A 20,429-nucleotide genomic window follows, 5' to 3' on the forward strand; every position below is an offset into this window, starting at 1 on the left:
ATATACATACCTCTGTAGGAACCTCCAATTCTTTTTCAGTATATATATGATTTATATTAAGATAGTCCTTTGGAAAATAACCAAAGTGGTTTCCAATCTATGCAGAAAGAGGAAGAAGAAATAGATATCAGTATAAGCACCTTTTAGAAGAGTGTTTACAGAAAACATACAATCATAAACACAAACTTAAAATGAAACCAAGCCAATAAGAAAATAAAATCACAAATCTACAAGAATTAGAAAATATGCACAAAACCTGTCAGATAAAGTTTGCACTTATGTGAAAATGCTCAATATTTACATATACATTTCATCTGTCCATTTATCTATTTAAAAAAAATATATATTTCCAGCAACCCTTTACAATAAGGTTTTCATTAGTTAACTACATTAATTAACATGAACAATACTTCTATCTACAGCATTTACTAATCTTAATGATAATTTCAAATTTGTATCTGTTAACATTATTCAATGCACAGTGAACTAACAAGAACAAACAATTAACAATGGTATTTTTATAACATTAAAGATTAATAAATGCTGTAAAACACATGGTTAATTCATGTTAGTTAATGCATAATGTAACTACTGAGACCGTATTGCAAAGCGTTACCACATTTCCTCTATCATTCCATAGAAATGCATTGAAAACAGTTAAAGAGGAAACAGAATTAAACAAACTGTAACACAAAGCACAGATAAACACTTGGTAAAATAGTCTATTTTAATAAGATACGTATCATATACAGTACCAGTCAAAAGTTTGGAAACATTACTATTTTTAATGCTTTTGAAAGAAGTCTCTTATGCTCATCAAGCCTGCAGTTAAAAAACTAAAAAAAAACAGTAATATTATGAAATATTATTACAATTTAAAATAATGGTTCTCTTTTTTAATATATTTTAAAATGTAATTTATTTTTGTGATGCAAAGCTGAATTTTCATCAGCAAGTACTCCAGTCTTTGGTGTCTTATGATCCTTCAGAAATCATTCTAATATGATGATTTGATACTCAGTTATTATCAATGATGGAAACAGTTGTGCTGTTTAATATATTTTTTGGAATACTTTTTTCAGGATTCATTGATGAGTAAAACATTAACAGCATTTATTCATAAAAACAGCATTTATTCAAAATAAAAAACATTTCTAACAATATAAATCGTTACCATCACCTTTTATCAATTTAACGCATCCTTGTTGAATTAAAGTACTAATTTCTTAAAAAAAAAATAGTTATTGTTCCCAAACTTTTGAACGGTAGTGTATATTGTTACAAAAGATTTATATTCTAAATAAATACAGTTCTTTTTAACTTTTTATTCATCAAATAATCCTGAAAAAAGTATCTCAGGTTATAAAAAAATATTAAACAGCACAACTGTTTCCAACATTGATCATAAATCAGCATATTAGAATGATTTCTGAAGGATCATAAGACACCAAAGACTGGAGTACTTGCTGATGAAAATTCAGCTTTGCATCACAAAAATAAATTACATTTTAAAGTATATTAAAAAAGAGAACCATTATTTTAAATTGTAATAATATTCCATAATATTACTGTTTTTTTTTTGTTTTTGTTTTTTTTAACTGCAGGCTTGATGAGCATAAGAGACTTCTTTCAAAAACATTAAAAATAGTAGTGTTTCCAAACTTTTGACTGGTACTGTACTTATATTCAAATTTTCATGGAGCATATTGTGGTTTGGAACATTTTAAAAAAAGAATCAAAACATTTACGATTACAATGAACAGTCATTTGCTTTGTTTTGTTGATGTTAGTATTTGCTTAACACTTTTCTCTGCTATTAAAGATTCATGCATGATCTGTATCCCTGATAAATGAGTAAATGTAGAGTGTTTGCGATGTCAAATTAATGCTAATCAAATATGCCGAATGGCAAATACGTTCATCATCATCAACATCCATAAGCATCAATCAATCAATCAGTTATTAACCGGTTACTTACACTGCCAGCCCACAAGTCCGACCTCTGCCCTGAGAGTTTATAATATACATATATAGTCTCTCCTTTCTTGAAAGAGAGAAACCGACAGTCCGGCCCTGTGAAATCCTTAGCGGCCTTCCCTCTGACGAGAAGCACTGAAGACACACACAAAAACATGGATGAAAACCACTTGTTTCTTATACGGATACGGTAAGCTTTTTAAATCTAGCATTTACTTTAAGGCAAGAGCAAAACAGTGTGAAAGTTGAATGAAAAATGTTCCCCTAGATTCGCTCCTACAATGTGCATTTTAACTTCTGTATGACTTAAAATTGAATGTAATGTGGCATGCATAACACTGATGAAGAATTTTACATGAAGCATTTTTCAGGGATTTTTCACCTACAATGTAACAAATCTTAAGGGTCCTAAAATAGGCTTAATTTTCCGTACACAAAATATAATTTCAATCTCTTGCTTTTTATTTTGAAGTGAAACACACGACCCGTGAGACTTTGTTGAGCATTATGTGTTGAATATTTTGCAGCAGTGTAATGAAACAGCACTGCATGCTTTATCTACATGATGATCTTTTTATTTGTTTGTTAATGGTGCATGGACCACACCAGGATCAACAGTGCATCTAATAGGTCACCAGTATGGGATATTAGGGAATATGGGTGAACCTCTCTTGGATTTCAGGACTGAAACGTTAGACTGTTTGGCCGAATCATGTAAAGTAAAATTTGATCAAGAAATAATCATCAAAATGTACAAATATGTGCTGAAAGTAAACATTTGAACAACTCAGTAACATTAGCATTATGTATTATTATCATCCCATAAATCTCCGGTCAACCACTAATGGACGGATCATATTTTTTTTGTTTAGTATTTTTACTAAATTAAATGTAAAAATCTGTCTTAAAAAAAAATACAGAATGTGTTTGTTTCAAATCAGCAATACATATTCTTAAACTTTCATACACACATACGCATGCATATATATATATATATATATATATATATATATATATTATATTATATTATATTATATTATATATATATATATTATATTATATTATATATATATATATATATATATATATATATATATATATATATATATATATATATTTTATATTTATATATAATATTGTTATAATTATTATCAACGACTCCATTTTCTAACTATCGAGAGTCATTGAGGAAACAACATACAGGTCAAACACAGTTCAACCTAATTCATTTCAAACGTGAAACACCGAATCATGTCATTTGTAAATAACGACGGTGTGTTTTACATGAAAACAGCCAGAGATATGAATCCAGGCCTTATTTTTAGCATTAATAACTGTTGCATCACGTGAACACATCATATTAAGAGCATAAAACACAGACTCCGGCTCTCATCGAGCATTCATCCCATGCGCAGGGTTTTTTATGTTGTTACTGTTAGCTCGACTGGCTAAACTGAGCTCGGTATCAACACACAGGATCTTCAAGGACGCCACTCGTTATATAGACCCTCTATGCGCCATAAAACCCATATTTTTTTGCTGTTACAGAATGTTACAAAGTTACATGCGGCCTTTATGACGTCAGCAGCGCTGAAGTTTTATGGTCAGCATCCTGATAATACTAAGTTACAGTGTGGTACTGATACTCACTGCTACATTCTTCATCCGCGCATCGCTTCAGGTCGGAGAAGCGCCGGTCCGCGTTGCTTGTGTGAAAACAAGCGCAAAGAACGAGCGTAAAAACATAATAAAAATGTGTGTTTCGTGCAGCCATGCTGGCAGCTGTTGATCTGCCGACACGTCAGCAGATCCGAGACGAGCTTGAGCTGCTTGAGTTCAGCGAGGAGGAGAAAAGACTGGAGTCATGTTTCACACACACAGCGCTTAAAGAGATAGCAGCACCAAAACAACAGAGACCCTGGGCGCCGGTCACGTGTCACGTCTTCATGCGGAGGAGTCTTTACTGTGGAGGTTCTGTATAAAAGCTGTCTTTATAATGTTTATTTTGCCTTTTACTATATTTATTATTATTTATTATTATTATTATTTATTATTACTACTATTTTATTTAGTATTATTTATCGTATGTATTTCCTAATAAACAATGTGTGAAACAATGATTTCTTTGATGACAGCTTCTTTAATAGCTCAAAAATACAGACAGACAGACAGATAGATAGATAGATAGATAGATAGATAGATAGATAGATAGATAGATAGATAGATAGATAGATAGATGTCTTCATGCTTTAGTCTTTACTATGGAGGTTCTGGTCTCATGCTCAATAAAAGCTGTCTTTATAATGTTTATTTAGCCTTTTACTATATTTATTATTATTTATTATTATTATAAGTATTACTATTATTTATCGTATATATTTCCTAATAAACAATATGTGAAACAATGATTTATTTGATGACAGCTTCATGCAGAGGAGTCTTTACTGTGGAGTCTCATTCATTCTGCCTGCTGTTATGTACAATAAAAGCTTACTTTGTCATGTTTATTTAGTCTTTTACTATATTTAGTATTATTATTTAGTATTATTTTTAGTATATATTATTTGGTATTTCATAATAAATTATGTGTGGGGAAAGAGACATCACAACTGTGATTTCTTTGATGACAGCTTTTTTAACATCTCAATAATACATAAAAAATAGAGAGACAGAAAGATAGATAGATAGATAGATAGATAGATAGATAGATAGATAGATAGATAGATAGATAGATAGATAGATAGATAGATAGATAGATAGATAGATAGATAGATAGATACTATCCTCTTCAGAACCAGAGATAGATAGCCTAATTAGGCCTGGATTTTTATTAAACTTAGTAAGACAGTTTATTAATTAAAATCTGGATTAGATCAGTCAACTCAAAACGCATTATAATTTTCAGATAAATTCCATTTTAAAGTTAAAGATATTAAGCCAGGTTTAAGTGTAGTATGAAAAGTATACAGATCATAAATACAGATAAAAAATATATATATAATAGGTTTGTCACTTTCCTTACTGCGCGCCCCTGTTCTGCAATCTGCACGCGCATCTCCAGCACGCGCATAGTTACTTCTGTCTTCCACAGAAATCCGCGGCGCGCACTCGTGTAATTTAATTTTCGTTTTGCTGACTGGCTGACATTAGTTTCTCGACTTCTTTATAGAATAATTGCTTATAATTAATATAAGAGAGTAAATTGTGTAATTTCAGAGAGACTTGACACGTATAATTGAAGAGAACATAACTGATAAGTTTTTGTTTACTGACCAAAAGAGAAGCACATCCCGCTAATTCAGTGGTAAGAAACAAATATAATGTTATGCTATAGTTAGTCACATAGCCTAATTGTTATTAATTTTTTGATGTTGTAGGCTCGTTTTTAATATATATATTTAAATTCCCGTATAGTCTTTAATCCTTCATAGGACGGTTGTACTGATTATTGACGTCCATTCATTCGTTTTCAATGCCGCTTATACCATATGGGATGCGGGAGAATATGTAAAATAAAATAAAAAATAAAAAAAACTTCTGCAAACCTGAAAAAACTATTCTATTTCCTCAACGAAAAGTTTCCTAGCTCACCAAAAACAAACGTTGCAACGTTCTGGGAACCCAAAACTAACGATAGATAGGCCTAACGTTACTCAGTACTACAAGGCACAAATAATATTCTCCAATTAAAGGAATAATCTTTATTTTACTTGGCAAAACTGTGTTCACATAATTTAAAATGCGCAACTTATCTAATAATCGATTAACCAGCCTGCGCGGTCTCTGTGTTATTGTCCGCCCGTGCGGCAGGTGGCGCTGTCAGCCGGTCACGCGCACCGCTTGGTTTGATGAGGAACTGTTTTCGTTCACACGTCCATGTGTTAGGTTGAAAATGTATAATTGATTTTATTGACGCAGTCTGCGTAATTCTCTCAAGAGGAAAGCAAGTGTCCGTAAAGCAGTGAGCCATGGATGATATAGAGGCTGATTTTCTAGAGGATGAATGGACACATCGGGAACTGCTTAAATCGCCCGTTAACCTCCAAGAGTGGACGGACGACAAAGGTAATGTTCCGATGATATCATATATTAACTTGTTGTTTATGTTGTAAAGTGTTAGATAAAATTGGATATCAAAACGAAGTTAGTTATCACTGCAGAGCAGAGTGCAACCCCAGATCTGGGGACCGAGAATGACACAAACACAGAAGTGCAGTTCACTCAAAGTCAGCTTTACTGTGCCATAGTTTATATAGCAAGTCTAGGGTGTTGCTGAAACCAACAAATAGAAGAGCAAGTCAATATAGAAAAGAAAGGAGAGCTTCTCTGAAAGAGTCAATAGAGAGACAAACAACTACATTCATAATTATACCACATGCATTGTTGTTCTTAATGGATAATAACTAGCATGCCTTATGAGTGTGTAACTAAACATGGTGTACAAGAAATGATTAGACAGAAAAGGAGATGCAAACATATTTATCCTAACAAAGTAATTTCAATTCTACATTTGTTTTCATGTTTAGGAATTCCCACAGAGATCTACTTCCTCAAGTCGAACAGAAAGTGTCTGAAGCGGATCAGAGATGCGATGCTGCTTCATAACTGGCAGGAGGCTGCGGTTTATTACAACTCTTACATTCAGGCACTGGAGGCCAGGAATAGCATTAAAGTGCATCCAACGGCTTCTGAGGTACAACAGCCCTTTAAACTCTGTCAAGTCGACTTATAAGCGGCTTAGAGACATGTTTGATTCACTTTTCTTGCATTGAAGAAACATAGCATATGCATTAACGTTATCTCAATTGTTACACTGTTCATTGCATCCATAGCCTGTCACTTAAAGTTGCTTCTAAGCAACAAACAGATTTAACCAATTCATTAAATCACCGTCCGCATATAATGCAACAAAGATTGTAAAAGTAAACAGATTTAAATAGACCTACCATTAATCTCTGTGTATAAATAAAGTAATGATGCTGCCATCTTTCTAAAGTCATTTTTATCTCAATGTAATTTGGCTCCAAATCTCCAAATGTGAAAATTGTCATTTTGACCCTCTCTACAAAATAGTGAATTACTCAGTAAATATACATTCATGAAATTTTATATTTTGGGTTTTTTCACTATTTATGTTTGTCTTCCTTCAGAAAAATATTAACCAAAAAAAAGAAAAAAAAAAAGAAAATTTGAGCCAGGGAAGTTTTCAAAATTTGGACGATTTGACATTGAATATCCATCCATATTAATTGCTTGCAAAGTCAAGACAAGTGGGTTGTTACCAGGCGCCAGTTGCATAAACTTAGCCACTATGTTAAGCCTGTGTCTTAAGAACTAATTTGGCCAACTAGAAATTAGTCAAGAGGTAATCAGTCTTACTTTTCTGATTTAAATTATACCGATCTACCCTTTTATGTAACTGACTTTAAAAAGTTAGCACCAGTCTTGAAGAAAAAAATTAGATGACTAACTTTTAAGACTAGTCTAAGCAGTTTATGCAACCGGCCCCAGGTCTTGTTCAATATTATGTATTACATGCATTGTAAAAGGATTAACATTGTTTTGCAAGTATTTTGGATGCGTACTTGCTTTTTCAGGCCATGCATTTTTTTTTATCATAAAACCATGAAATCATCTTCGGCATGACTTATTTGTATTTTCCTGTGGGATTCTCCTATTTTGTTTTTGTCACTGTTGTGTGTGTTTGCTACTGTACGGATGATGTGTTTCTCTGCTGACTGCATAATTCTGTCCATCAGATCACATGGAGAATAGGCACAGAAATTCTGCGTCATCTCCCTAACGCCACCGCTGAAGATTTCAACGCTGTAAATGAACAGTTGAAAAACAATGGAGTCAAAAATTTCTCTACGGTATGCTTTGCATCACATCACAATGACATCACGGTTTTCTACAGAGCGGCTATATATATATATAAATGAATATCTTTTTTACAACAAAGAAACATCACTAAACTTAAGCTGGACTGTGACTTTGTTGCATTATTTTCCTGTTATCTCTGTAAAGCTGCTTCGAAACAATCTGTATTGTAAAAAGCGATATACAAATAAAGGTGACTTGACGAAGCCCAAACCTCCCCTTTGCAACATTTACACTGCATTCAAGGCATGCATTTTAATCAGTATGTCATGTGAATGTTGTAGATCTGTTTGGAGCATTGCTTTCATCTCCTACTGAACGGGCAGATGGAAGAAGCCAAGCGGCAGCTGTCCGTCGGAGAGAGCTGGAGATACGGCAACTTCTCGATTGCTCAGGGTGACACCAAAAAGCTCATCCGTGCGTACAGCGGTTTCCTAGATTACTTGAACTGGTGTAAGAAGAAGTCTTCTACAGCTGGATCCGGTAGGAAGATATTTGAGTTATGTTGAACAGTTAACTGACTATGTAAAATGGGTCTTCCTAACATCTATATTAAAGGATGGAACACAGTTTCCCGCACAACGACGTAACTCGCCGCCTAACTACCATAGTACGATGCATGGTTGAAGAAATCAACTAGATAGTCACGACTGTTTCTCGAAATCATATCGGCGAAAATTGTTCGTTCAACCACATTGGTTAAAGTTGCTCTAAGCTAGGGGTGTGCCGGTTTCAGAATTGGTGATGACGGTTATGACGTGAGTCAAATGTGACAGTTCGTAACATAACCGCCGTCCGGGGGGGGTTGCGACGTTCGTCTCTTATAGGACAACTTATTTTGGATCATCCGCAACCGCATCACAAAACTCATCATCCGCACCAACGTTTTTTGACCAGATTTCAAAGCCGCACCCGCCCGCCATCCGCTGATTGTTTTGCGGTCTATGGACGATGCAACGCTCTGCTGATGCGGGCCGCAAGAAAGCCCTTGTCTGTTCTAGAAAGGATGCAGCAAAGATATTTAATGCTAATGTATGAGGCATAGGCCTACGCTGAGTTTCATTCATTTACGATGAGATGCGCTCTAGTTCAACTTCACAATGCAATGCAAGTGAACCCGGCGCCTCCATGTCACGGTTATTATATTGTCTCCTATATTTGATTTGCAAATACATGCAATTGGTTGATGAAACATTTATTAAAATTAAGATACAATTTGTACAAAACGAAATTCGCTTTAAAGAAAGGCTTTCTAAAAAGCAAAACTTCATTAAGTGGTAAAAACCATGTCTCCCGATTGCAAATGTTCATTGCTAATGTTTATTATTGCAAATGTTCATTGCTAATGTTTATTATTGCAAATGTTTTTCATTTGTTTAATAAATCTCATAATGATGGCACATCACTATATCATAGCTTTTATTTCTATCTCAAATGATTGGCGGTCGGTCAAGGGGTACTTGGCAAAGAATCAAATACAGTTGGAAACGACGTAGACCATTAATAACACAGACTGTTAACATTTGTTTTTAATTAGTATTTAAACATTCTCTATGATAAAAAATGTTTGTAAAAAATATTTTAATAACACGGTTTTGGCGGTTATAGAGATCTAATGACGGTATTCAACTATAACCGTCGGTCTCACGGTTATATACTAACCGTCACACCCCTACTCTAAGTGATGTCACATGTTTTTTTTGGCCAAAAATGTTTTTGTCTCATGCAGCAGACATCTCCTCACTATCCGCTCGCTGCCTGTCCCCTGAACACACTGTGAAGAAACGCGGTCTCTGTAGACAGCCCAGGCTCCACAAACGGCAAGAAAAACAAACTGGCCCAGCCTGGACCACGAAACATAACAGTGTTCCAGCCAATAACCGACAAGAAAGATTTGCCTCCGATTTGTTTGACAATACTTCGAACATCAACAAGAAGTGACTTCACCCAGCGTTGCTTAGAGCACCTTTAATGATGTCACGCAGGAGTGGAGTTATAACCTCTTTTAATGAATCTGTTTGAGATTGAATTAATGCTAGATGTTTTAATATAAATTACAGACATGGCATCTGAGGAATATTTCTCATTTATTTTGCTTTATTTCCAGATCCTATCATAGCCTCGTTCTTGCGTACATGCGCACTCTTCAAAAACGGTGCTTTAAATCTCTTTACAGACTAAAAGATGTAAATGACATTTGTATGTATTAATAAAAGACACAGGTTGTACTGAGTGTCAGCTTGCTTATTTTGCTCAAGATAAGGATTTGAGTCCTTAAATGCAAACAGGAAACTCTGCTTCTAACCACAGGTCGATGCTGTCGTTCCAAACACACAACTCTTGCGATGCTTTTTGTGAATGTTCGTTGGAACGATGGTTTTGGGAAACTAGGGGTGTGCCATACACAGTCCACGATTACATCGGTATCCATTTTTACATGATTAAAAAAAAAAAGTCATATCGCAATATTAATGATATAGATTACCGCTAAAGGTGGAAACACAACAAACTTGTTTCACCACTTGAAGCAAAAACACACCGTTGAGTACAACCAGGCTATGAAGGTACGCGAGGAGATGCTAGCACAGGGCTCGAATTTCGGCGCAGTATTCCGCATAATTCTAATAATTCCCGCAGGTCTCCCACTTAAAATGCGGGAAATTCCCTCGTAAACATTGATTCACTTTAGCATGTAGATTGTATGAGTAAGTGAATTCATACAGATTATAAAATCAAATCAATCATTTTAAAACTTTATCCGAGACGCAATTTCACAAACCGCGTGAGTGTTCAGCAGTGGTGCGTCTTCTCTCTTAAAATTAAAATCTCTTTTCTTAAAATGCTGATTTGCTGCTCAAGAAACGTTTCTGATTATTATTGTTTAAAACGGTTGTGCTGCTTCATATTTTTGTGGAAACCTTTTTATTTTTCAGGATCTTTTGATGAATAGAAAGTTCAAAAGAACAGCATTACAACAGATGTCTTCACTGTCACTTTTAATCAGTTCAATGCATTCTTGTCCATGTGTCTGGTATCAGATGAGGCGAGCCGTAACCATGAGATGCACAGCTACTTCAGATATGCTTCTGTGACCCTGAAGGACATCATCAGTCAGCCTGGAGTCTGGGACCCTTTTGTGTTGAGTTACATTAATGTGAGACACTATCTTACCTTGTGCAATTTGATGATTTTCTTTGTTTAAAGGGTTTGTTTAGACCAAAATTACAATTATTTCGTCATTTACTCAAACTTGTAATGAACACACAAACAGATTTGTTTTAAGAATATTCACACAGCTTTGTACAATCAAATAAGCTTCAAAAAAGGTCAAAATGCATCAAAAAAATAATTAATATATACCAAGTCTTCTGAGGTCAAATGAGGTATTTGTGTGCGCAACGGACTGAATAAGTCGTATTTTAATTTTTTTTTCCTGCACAAATGAGATTTTGTGAGTGTTTAACGGCTTACATTTCAGTCTATTGGTTACACACAGCTATTATATTATTTAGAAGATTTAGAATATAATGCACAAGTCTAATGCACGAGTCTATATGTATCATCCGCTGCAGATGCTGGAGTTTTACAACGATGAGGACGGCGCTCTGCAGATTCTGGAGAATTACGCTTACAACAAGGAATTCCCAATCAATCCCAATGCTCATGTGTACCTGTACCAGTTCCTCAAGAGACACAATGCCCCAGATGACAGACTCATCGGTGCATTAAGGGTATGAAATGGTTCTGCCAATCAGAATGTACATAAAATTCCTGATTATAATGATTTATGTTATTCTGGTTTCTGTTGTTCAGGTTCTGCGTTCTTTTGTCCCGAGTCATGAGCTGATGCTGGACCTCTGCTCTCTCCTGCTGGGCACCAGTACGTATGAAAACTAGACATTTCTGATTGGTTTTTAGCATGTTGCTGTGTGGTTATAAAGATGTTCTGGGTTGCTCGTGTTCATCCTCCACTGTAAGTCTGTTGGGTTTATTTGTTAGATTCATCACCCACCAGTAACTGAAATGTATAAAGTAAAGAGCTTTGATTTAAATCAGTTTCTGCTTCTTCTTTTTCCCAGGTCTCATGAGCGATCTAGAAGAAGCTCTCACAGTTTCAATGGACCTTCTGGAGTTTTCCAGTTGGAAAAATGACATGAGGGCTTGGTCCTGTCTTCTGAACATTATAAAGTTACTCAAACGGAAGTAAGTCGCTCTTAATATACTTATAAAAAATAAGTTGTTTCGGGTCAAAATTGCATTGTTGAAAGAAATAAACACAGAAAAAAAAAACACAGAAGTCGCATTGGTGTTCAAGTAATAAAAAAAATGACATTCAGAAATGTGTGTTACTGAAACACTTACTAACATTATAAACATGTATTTTGTTCCATTACATTCAATGGTATTCAGAACAAAACAGGAATGAAAAATATAAGTATAAAACAAACCTAAATCATAGTGACATTCATTATAAACAACCCTTATAAGCCAAAAAAAATGGGGCCTATCAGGCAATGACTCTTTTTTTCCGTTTGACTTCTGAGGCAGCTTAACAGTTTAATGATCTACAGCAAATTAGAAAGAGCTTTGGTGATAACTAAGCAGTGTTGGGGAAAGTTACTTTTTAAATGAGTAACGCAGTATTGTATTGCATTACTTTTCAAAAGTAACTAATTGCGTTACTTAGTTATTTTTTAAAGAAAAGTAATGCATTGCATCACTTTTGCATTACTTTTTATCACCTGGGCTGGGCTTGTTTTTTTTTTATAACAAAAAAGTTATATTTTTGGACAAATGTAAAAGCCCTTTCAGACCAAAATTTAAATAAGACTGAAGGAAATTCAAATTGACGCATGTACTGTAGAGGACGCCGCTCAAACTAACCTTTCTGTTCTGGATCGGATGCAGTAGAAAAAAACTTCACCAATAAAATCTTAAGTCATTTTTGCGTATATGGTTTAACTGAATCATCAAAGATCAGCAGCAAGTACATTGGTCAATGGTCAGTGGTGTTAAATAAAACCAATATTTGTATGCATTTAATCTATTTCATTATTGCGTATCATTCTGATTTTGCATTTCACTGATTTTATTCATTTTGAGGAATACTGAATCTTTTTTTTTGTGCAAGTGAGATGAGTAAATGCATGCTCACATTTAATCTAGAACGACAACAACCATCATGTTTACGCACAATGCCTCTGCACTTACTCAATTCTTCTCAACATGGGGACAGGAGAGCTGTCAGTTAATAAATGTGAAAAAGTAACTTGCGTTACTTGTTTGAAAAAGTAACTCAGATATTTTGCTGTAAATTGAAAAAGTAATGTGTTACTTGAAAAAAGTAATCTGATTACGTAGCTCAAGTTACTTATGAGTTAACCCAGCATGGTCTGTAACGGTCTGTAAGCGAATATTTAATTACTACAATAGTCATTTCTCACTGGAAATGACATTACACGCGTACATTTACACACAAACTGACCACCAACCGCCACTTTCAGGCACAATCTTAATTGCTTTAGCTGAACTGTCACCGAATGGAAAGCACAGATTTGTGGGATATCAAAGGCAGAGAAGGATTCATCTGTGCTGCCTTTAGAAATTGATCAGATGAAGGGATCTCAGGAGGTGAAGCCTCCGAAGGCAGCGTTTATCAGTTTTTGGGTGCAGCCATTGAGTCAATCATTCGATTTGTTCAAACGGATGATTCATTCATAAATTAAGTAAATGGTTCTCTTTATGAATGAGTCAGGCCCGGGGTGGGTAATCGGGAGAATGGGGAGAATTCCCGGTGGGCCGCTTCACTTTTGGGTCGGTCGAGGATTTTTTTTTTTTCACCTTTGTCACGTTAGTTACATTAGGCTACACACGTTCCGCATTCTGACACCGCAGCGCGCAGCCTCTGCATGGGTTGTACCATGTGAGGGAGTTCTCCCCTCCCCTCCTATAGAGTTGGTTGGGTCCATAGCCCGTCTTTTCCAAAACGTTTTCTCAGGTAGGCTACCGCGGCCTACCGATAGCCTACCGTAACGGTACGCGGCAGGGAGGATGGATGGGAGGAAGAGGCCAGGAGGTATGGAAGCTTGTTTCCGCCACAGAATAAAACATTTTAAAAGATAATTGCGACTTTTTATCTCACAATTGCGAGTTTACATCTCACAATTCTGACTTTATTTCTCAGAATTGCGTGAAATAAAGTTGCAATTGTGTGAAATAAAGTCGTAATTAGCCTTTCGCCGAGCCCCGCCCCCCCTTAGTTACTGTTGCTACGTCCGACAAACAAATGGTCAAACACGACCAGCTCGACAGATTGCCATGACGGGAAGAGGTATATCCGTGCGTGTCAGTGACCTTTTTTGGAGCAATACCTCCACGATATCCTCCAGATCGAGGCAAAAGGGGTTACAGAGTGCAGTGGAGGGATATATTCAAAATATAAAAATACGCAATGAAGGAGACACGACTACTATCTACGTCTCTATCGAGGCTAATGCTTACCGGTGTTCACACACATCATGTGAGATATGACAAAGAACAAGGAAACAAGTGTTTAAAAGCATTGAAAGACACTCACAGTTGTGTTTTTGTGTGAAAGAAAAAACTGTCTCTGAAAATAAAAGTGCGTTCAGCAATTTCTTATGTGTGTTTTCTCGCATAACACTATGACTAAAATTTCAAAACACATGGGAGTTAACGTTATATTCTCGATGCTGTAGTTTATTTTATCAGTCACAGTATATCATTAATCAAGCTTAATTGGACTTTTCAACTACAATTAGGCAGGGTGAACTGAAAGCTTTTACAATATTTTAGTTAACGTTATAACATTGACAAAAGTATGTGGTGCATTTTCTTCCAAAAATCGAAATCACACAATAACTGTTTAACCAGACATAGCCTTAATTAGCATCTAAATAACTTTCATTGATTGTCTTTCATAATGCACTTGCCATAATATTTATTAGTGGGGCAACGGATCATAAAACTCGCGGTTCAGACAATATTATGTTTTTTGAGTTACAGATAGGATAGTTTTTCAGATCAGAAAAAACCTTAAGTAGCCATCGATACCACAGCCAGCAGACGTACTTATGCTTCGTAATGTTCGACACATTTAACTGGGAGTGGGGCTGTCCACACTGTTTTATCCATTGTAGGCACCGCTCTCGTTGTGTTTTCGGCTTTGGGAATGGAAAGAACACAACTCCTCCAGACAATCTCTCGGGGTATCTAGTGTCCGATTTACAAACGCTGTGGGCGCACCGCTTCACCATCTTGCTTGGAGTCACTATATATATATATATATATATATATATATATTAGAGGTGGGCATAGATTAATTTTTTTAATCTAGATTAATCTAGATTAATTTTGAAATTAATCTAGATTAATCTAGATTAAAATGGCTCATTTGAATTCTGCCGAAGGCATTCAGAGTATGTGTGCTACCCAAATAATGACTATAAAGTAAGTCTTTGAGAACGGGTTTCTCAAGCCAGGTGGCGCATTAGACCAGGTGCTCATCTCCTGTTTCCAAAATGCATCACAAACTGCTTAAGAAAGCTGTTCTACTCATAGACTGTAAAAGGTTACTACTGTACTGTTACCGTCCGTAGGCAACATTAGGTAGGCCTATGTTATTATCAACTACTATAGGCTATCAATTAGGGATGGGCGATATGGCCTAAAATCCATATTGTGATATACATTGCAGCCTCTTGCGATAACGATATTATAATAAAACCATTTCAGAACAGGTTACACAGACCCTGCTAAACAACTGCTAAATGTTTTTTTTTTTTTTGAAAGGGTGTATGTAGTTTTGAGAACATATATTGTGCAAAACTGTAAGTATACAACATAATTTTGCAGATAAATAAAATTTAAGTACACTAGCTGCAGAGACTTAAGTAGGTCTAATGTTTATTATGGCTTGGAGCTTATGAAACCCCAAATTTAAAATTAGAATATTGTCTAACTGATGTATTTTCAGTTAAAAAGAAACACAACAACGATTCTTAAAATCGGGCGCTTTTAATAAAAAGAGATTATGTGCTACACCACTCACTAAGATATATTGGGAATAATACGCGCGCGCTGGTATTCAGTGATATGTTTCGTTTTGAATTTGAGGTGGTAGAACGGATTAGTCGTGTGTTAACTTACCGAACTGTTACACCACACAGTCTACGTCGGACGGCTTAAATACAAACCAAGTCCAAATAATGGATGTTGCACGGATCTTTTACACCAGCTTTCACTTTCAGCCGTGTTTACTTAAGATGACGACGAATATGATGCGTTGCAGCCGGGTGTTCCTCGCGGCCGCGGGTAGATTGTGTCATCATAGCTTGTGTAGCTTGAGCCAGCTCCCAACGCTCCCAACCCAACTTGGAGAATAGATTAACGGCGATATTTTTTTTATCGCGCGATAAGAGTCTCGCGTTAACGCAGCGCGTTAACGCCGATAACGGCCCACCACTAATATATATATATATATATATGTGTGTATATATATGTATATGTATGTTTCTCAATATCAAGGATCCTTCCTTGACATTGAGAAACAGCTAATGTTTGTCGGACCTGCTCACATAGTAACAGTTGCTATGATGTGTGATTGGACAATGGCCGTTTTGGGGGAGGGGCCGGCGATAGGTCAATTGCGTGTTATAAAGTCAGAATGGCAAGAAATAAAGTCGCAGTTGCTTCTTATAAAGTCTAAGTGAATTATTATTTAACCTTTACATTATTTGTTGAACCATGGTATTAATACAAACTACACAATAGTAAGCGCTGAACTGTTGCTTCATTTATCCAATTTGGAAAAAGTGATAATTTGGAATTCCACTATGGAAAAAGTGGGCCGGTCTTGGGCCTGAAACTCCCGGGCTGAATAGTGGCCCCACTCCGGCCCTGGAATGAGTCATTGAATTATTGGTTCACCCGATTGATTCGCTCAACTTATCGGATTTATTCCGACATTAAACGCTGCTGTATGTTGCTATGAGACACACAACAGTTTTGTTCTGTCTTTAGGTCATCTTTTGTTGTCAAAATTGAGAAAAAACAGACAATATTGTGTCCAAAATATAACACAGTATTAATTTATTGAACTGTTGTGTAAAATCTAGATAACATTGGCACCTGCTATTCGGGACAAAAACGGCACTCGTGAGATTTTGCATTCGTTACTTGTGTGATATTGTTTACTATATCATATGATAGAAATATGAGACCAGAAAACTCATACAGGGGCATTTTTGCTTTAATAGCTTTAATTTTAGGGTCATTCTAACTGTATTCTATAGGCTTCATCACACAGTGAGTTTTTTCTCTGCTTCATGTTCGTCAATCAACTGTATGAAATGTAAGGTGAACTACGTTGGGGCGACCAGGGTGCGTTAAATGTTAATTTTAATGTATTATTTTTTTCCTGTAACTAATTATATGAACGTTAAATTGACAGCCCTAATTTATTTATATCATATAACACACTACTAACTAACTCAACCAGGCCCCGCCCCTTTATTCTGGGTGTGAATTATTTAAATGAGGAATATTGTGGCGTGTTCGTTCCCAGAAGAAACTCAAGACTACGAGGCGTTTCAGGGAGTTCAGAAACACTGACACTGATATAGAGAATAACTTTGTGCTCAAACTGCAACATATTGAAAGATGAACGTGTGAAAAAGCATCATCCTCTCTAATGTTTCTTCTGATGTTGATTTGTACTCATTTAGAAAGCGCAAGAAGATTGTATTGAAGGAATGGGAGGCCAGGCGATCGCTGTGGTTCTCCATTCACTTCAGAATCTATTTCGCCAGGATAGACATGGTGGAGAACGCCAATCTTCTGCTGATCAAGGATAACGTTTTAAAGGCTCTAAGTGAACACTGTAAGTACATGATTATCTTTTTCCAGATGAAATGATCAAGTTTCCATTCAGTGTCCTCCGTAGAACCAGAACAGAAACCTTTGGGTCTCAGTTTATGTGTGGAGTTTGTAGTGTGTGTTCAGACCATTCCTGACATATTTAATAAGTTCCTGAACATTTTGTTTTCTGTTCACAGTTTTAGAATACAGAAGATACGTTGCAAGCTTAAAGATAATAGCTGAAAGTAAAACAAAGACATGCCCATTCAGGAGGAGCAAGAGTTTGTCGAGTAAAAGGAAGCAGCAGAAGAAAAGGATGGAGAAGATTGAGATGTTGAAAAGGATGAAGAAGATGGAGAAAGAAGTGAAAAGGTTGGAGAAGAAAAAGATGGAGAAGGAGAAGAAAAGGTTGGAGAAGAAGGAAAAGATGAAGGAGAAGAAAAGGTTGGAGAAAAAGGAAAAGATGAAGGAGAAGAAAAGTTTGGAGAAGAAGGAAAAGATGGAGAAGGAAAAGATGAAGGAAAAGATGGAGAAGGAAAAGATGGAGAAGGAAAAGATGGAGAAGGAAAAGATGGAGAAGGAAAAGATGAAGAAGGAAAAGATGAAGAAGAAAAAAAAGATGGAGAAGGAAAAGATGGAGCAGGAAAAGATGGAGCAGGAAAAGATGGAGCAGGAAAAGATGGAGCAGGAAAAGATGGAGCAGGAAAAGATGGAGCAGGAAAAGATGGAGCAGGAAAAGATGGAGCAGGAAAAGATGGAGCAGGAAAAGATGGAGAAGGAAAAGATGAAGAAGGAAAAGATGAAGAAGGAAAAGATGAAGAAGAAAAAAAAGATGGAGAAGGAAAAGATGGAGAAGAAAAAGATGAAGAAGAAAAAAAAGATGGCGAAGGAAAAGTTGGAGACGGAAGAGGAAGATGTAGAAAAAAAGATGAAAAAGAAGACTAAGAAGTCTAAATACATTTTATAATAAACATGTAAAATTCTAGATTTGTACCAGACAACGTTTCAGTTGTCCATGTATGATACAAGACTCCTCCTTTATACTGTGAATCTGCTCATGTTGAGCTTCTCGTTGAATTACAGTTTTTCTCATTCACTTTGGTACATTTCTCGAGTCATCCTTAACATTTGCAAATGAAAGACTGTGTATTTTCAGTCAGATGCATTTACATTGTTACTGTGCCTCAGATGTAATCAACTCCGTGTCTGTAAAGGTGTGAACCAAATGGCCCATACAGATGTATGGCCCATAGAGACTGAATGGTGTGAATGACAAAGAAACAGCATTGCTCAGAGTAGATTGCAGGGTAGATCGATCTCCTGTGGGAGGCCCTAACAGTTCTCTATTGTTTGTAGCTCATTTGTCTTCATGTAGACTCACAGACAGAACTTTGGGTTAAGATTGTTGAAGGGCGGGGGGCTAACATCGCTGCTGAAGGACTGCTACACTACAAACCTTCAATAAATTATTCTCCCCACAAGAACTCTGTTCAAGCTTACTTATTTTATGTGTTGGAGAAATCTAATACATTGGCAAGCCACCCAATCCACTGCTCAGCCAAATACAGCAAAACACAAACTAGTAAGTTCATTTAGAAAAACAATTTGTACAAACATTTGCACACAATGGATTACCGGCAAAATTTTAGTTCATCTTTCAAATTTAAGTATTTGTCAATTAACTACTCAGTTCCATCAAAATGACAAGTCCTTGTGTCATTATTCACAAACAAGATAGTCAAAATGTTCAGTCATTTTGTCAATATAACGGTGTACTCCGTCAGTATTACCCGATGTAAACTTTGGCTGCAGTTACTGTATTGAAAATGCTCAAGCCTGCACTACTTCTGTGTGGCATATATACATTTTAAACAAAAAAAAGTTGCATTAGAATGTCTCACATTATCCCCCATTATCACATTACATTATGACCACTTATTTTGGTAATTTTTTATATTTTATAATGTAACAATTTCCCAGTTAATCTCCAAATTAACCAAAGCCGATTCGAAAGACCGCTGTTCGCCAGCAGCAACAGCCATCTTCTTTGTTTTCAAGTAGCAGGGAATTCACACGGAACCATCGCAACTCTGCCGTCATTATGTTAAGCCTGCCTACCGCCTCTATACACGATGTGATTGGTCTGACTACAGTTTGGTTATTCCAGCTCGCAAGCCAATGGAGAGTTGCTAGACGACCCTGGCTGTGTCTAGATTTCTAGGCTATCTTATCCAAGTTAGCAAGTGGAAAAGGCCTGGGACTGGTCGGCCAACACATGAGTTGAACACAGAGTTCAAACAGTTTCTTGGAGAGTTTTGTGACATAAATGCTTCTGTTAAAGAGTTGGTAATTCAGCTCAAGTCTGAGGAAGAAGTTAATAAGGATCAGCTGGATTGGTTTGAACCTAAGGTAGAGGCTTTCAATAAATTTACAAATTAAGTGGATTTGTGGATTGACAATGCTCTGCAACGTAAGGAGGAGTCAACGCTGTCCAACACTGAGCGTCAAAGAAGGCTAACACAGCACTTGTGTCTGTATTGTGGGGGAGAAGGTCACATCATCATCAACTGCCTGATATGACCACCATGCCCAGCGGTGAGTACCATCCAGTTTCTGCCCAGTTTCTTCATCTCTCATCAACTTCTCCAAAGACTTAACCTCCAGAGGAAACTCTGCTCACAAGAATTAGCCAT

General features: G+C 36.2%; 2 protein-coding genes across 5 annotated transcripts in view; one reads left to right on the forward strand and one right to left on the reverse strand.

The window, feature by feature from the left end:
- The window catches only part of mia3 (MIA SH3 domain ER export factor 3), a 31,388-nt gene extending 27,508 nt beyond the window's left edge, over positions 1 to 3,880 (reverse strand). For all 3 annotated transcript variants that reach the window (XM_079888022.1, XM_079888021.1, XM_079888020.1), the window contains exons 1-3: positions 3,628 to 3,880; positions 1,979 to 2,112; positions 11 to 97 (exon numbers count right to left, since the gene is read on the reverse strand). In XM_079888022.1, the coding sequence (XP_079744148.1) occupies positions 11 to 97; positions 1,979 to 2,112; positions 3,628 to 3,751 (345 nt within the window). In that variant the 5' untranslated portion in view covers positions 3,752 to 3,880. The remainder of the gene's footprint in view (positions 1 to 10; positions 98 to 1,978; positions 2,113 to 3,627) is intronic.
- A 1,086-nt stretch (positions 3,881 to 4,966) lies between these two features.
- Positions 4,967 to 20,006, forward strand: LOC307168268 (TATA box-binding protein-associated factor RNA polymerase I subunit A-like). Of its 2 annotated transcripts, XM_079888030.1 has the most exons (11): positions 5,220 to 6,042; positions 6,504 to 6,670; positions 7,737 to 7,850; positions 8,142 to 8,340; positions 10,896 to 11,011; positions 11,430 to 11,588; positions 11,671 to 11,737; positions 11,937 to 12,060; positions 17,604 to 17,758; positions 17,934 to 18,180; positions 18,217 to 20,006. In XM_079888030.1, exons 1-11 carry the CDS (start codon positions 5,946 to 5,948, stop codon positions 18,701 to 18,703), a joined length of 1,932 nt encoding a protein of 643 aa, XP_079744156.1. In that variant the 5' UTR covers positions 5,220 to 5,945; the 3' UTR covers positions 18,704 to 20,006. The 2 variants fall into 2 exon arrangements, with proteins under 2 accessions (XP_079744155.1, XP_079744156.1); XM_079888029.1 differs by having other exon boundaries at positions 4,967 to 6,042; positions 17,934 to 20,006.
- The last annotated feature ends 423 nt before the right edge of the window (positions 20,007 to 20,429 follow it).

This window comes from Squalius cephalus (assembly GCF_949319135.1).
Source record: "Squalius cephalus genome assembly, chromosome: 12".
NCBI lineage: Eukaryota > Metazoa > Chordata > Actinopteri > Cypriniformes > Leuciscidae > Squalius > Squalius cephalus.

What these genes read in the sequence shown, in the direction of transcription:
- LOC307168268 (XM_079888029.1), top strand. Translation starts at nt 5,946, where the DNA reads ATGGATGATATAGAGGCTGATTTTCTAGAGGATGAATGGACACATCGG. An exon ending in GTCTTCTACAGCTGGATCCG is followed by an intron (nt 8,341 to 10,895) that starts GTAGGAAGATAT and finishes GTCTGGTATCAG; the next exon opens with ATGAGGCGAGCCGTAACCAT. An exon ending in ATAAAGTTACTCAAACGGAA is followed by an intron (nt 12,061 to 17,603) that starts GTAAGTCGCTCT and finishes GTACTCATTTAG; the next exon opens with AAAGCGCAAGAAGATTGTAT.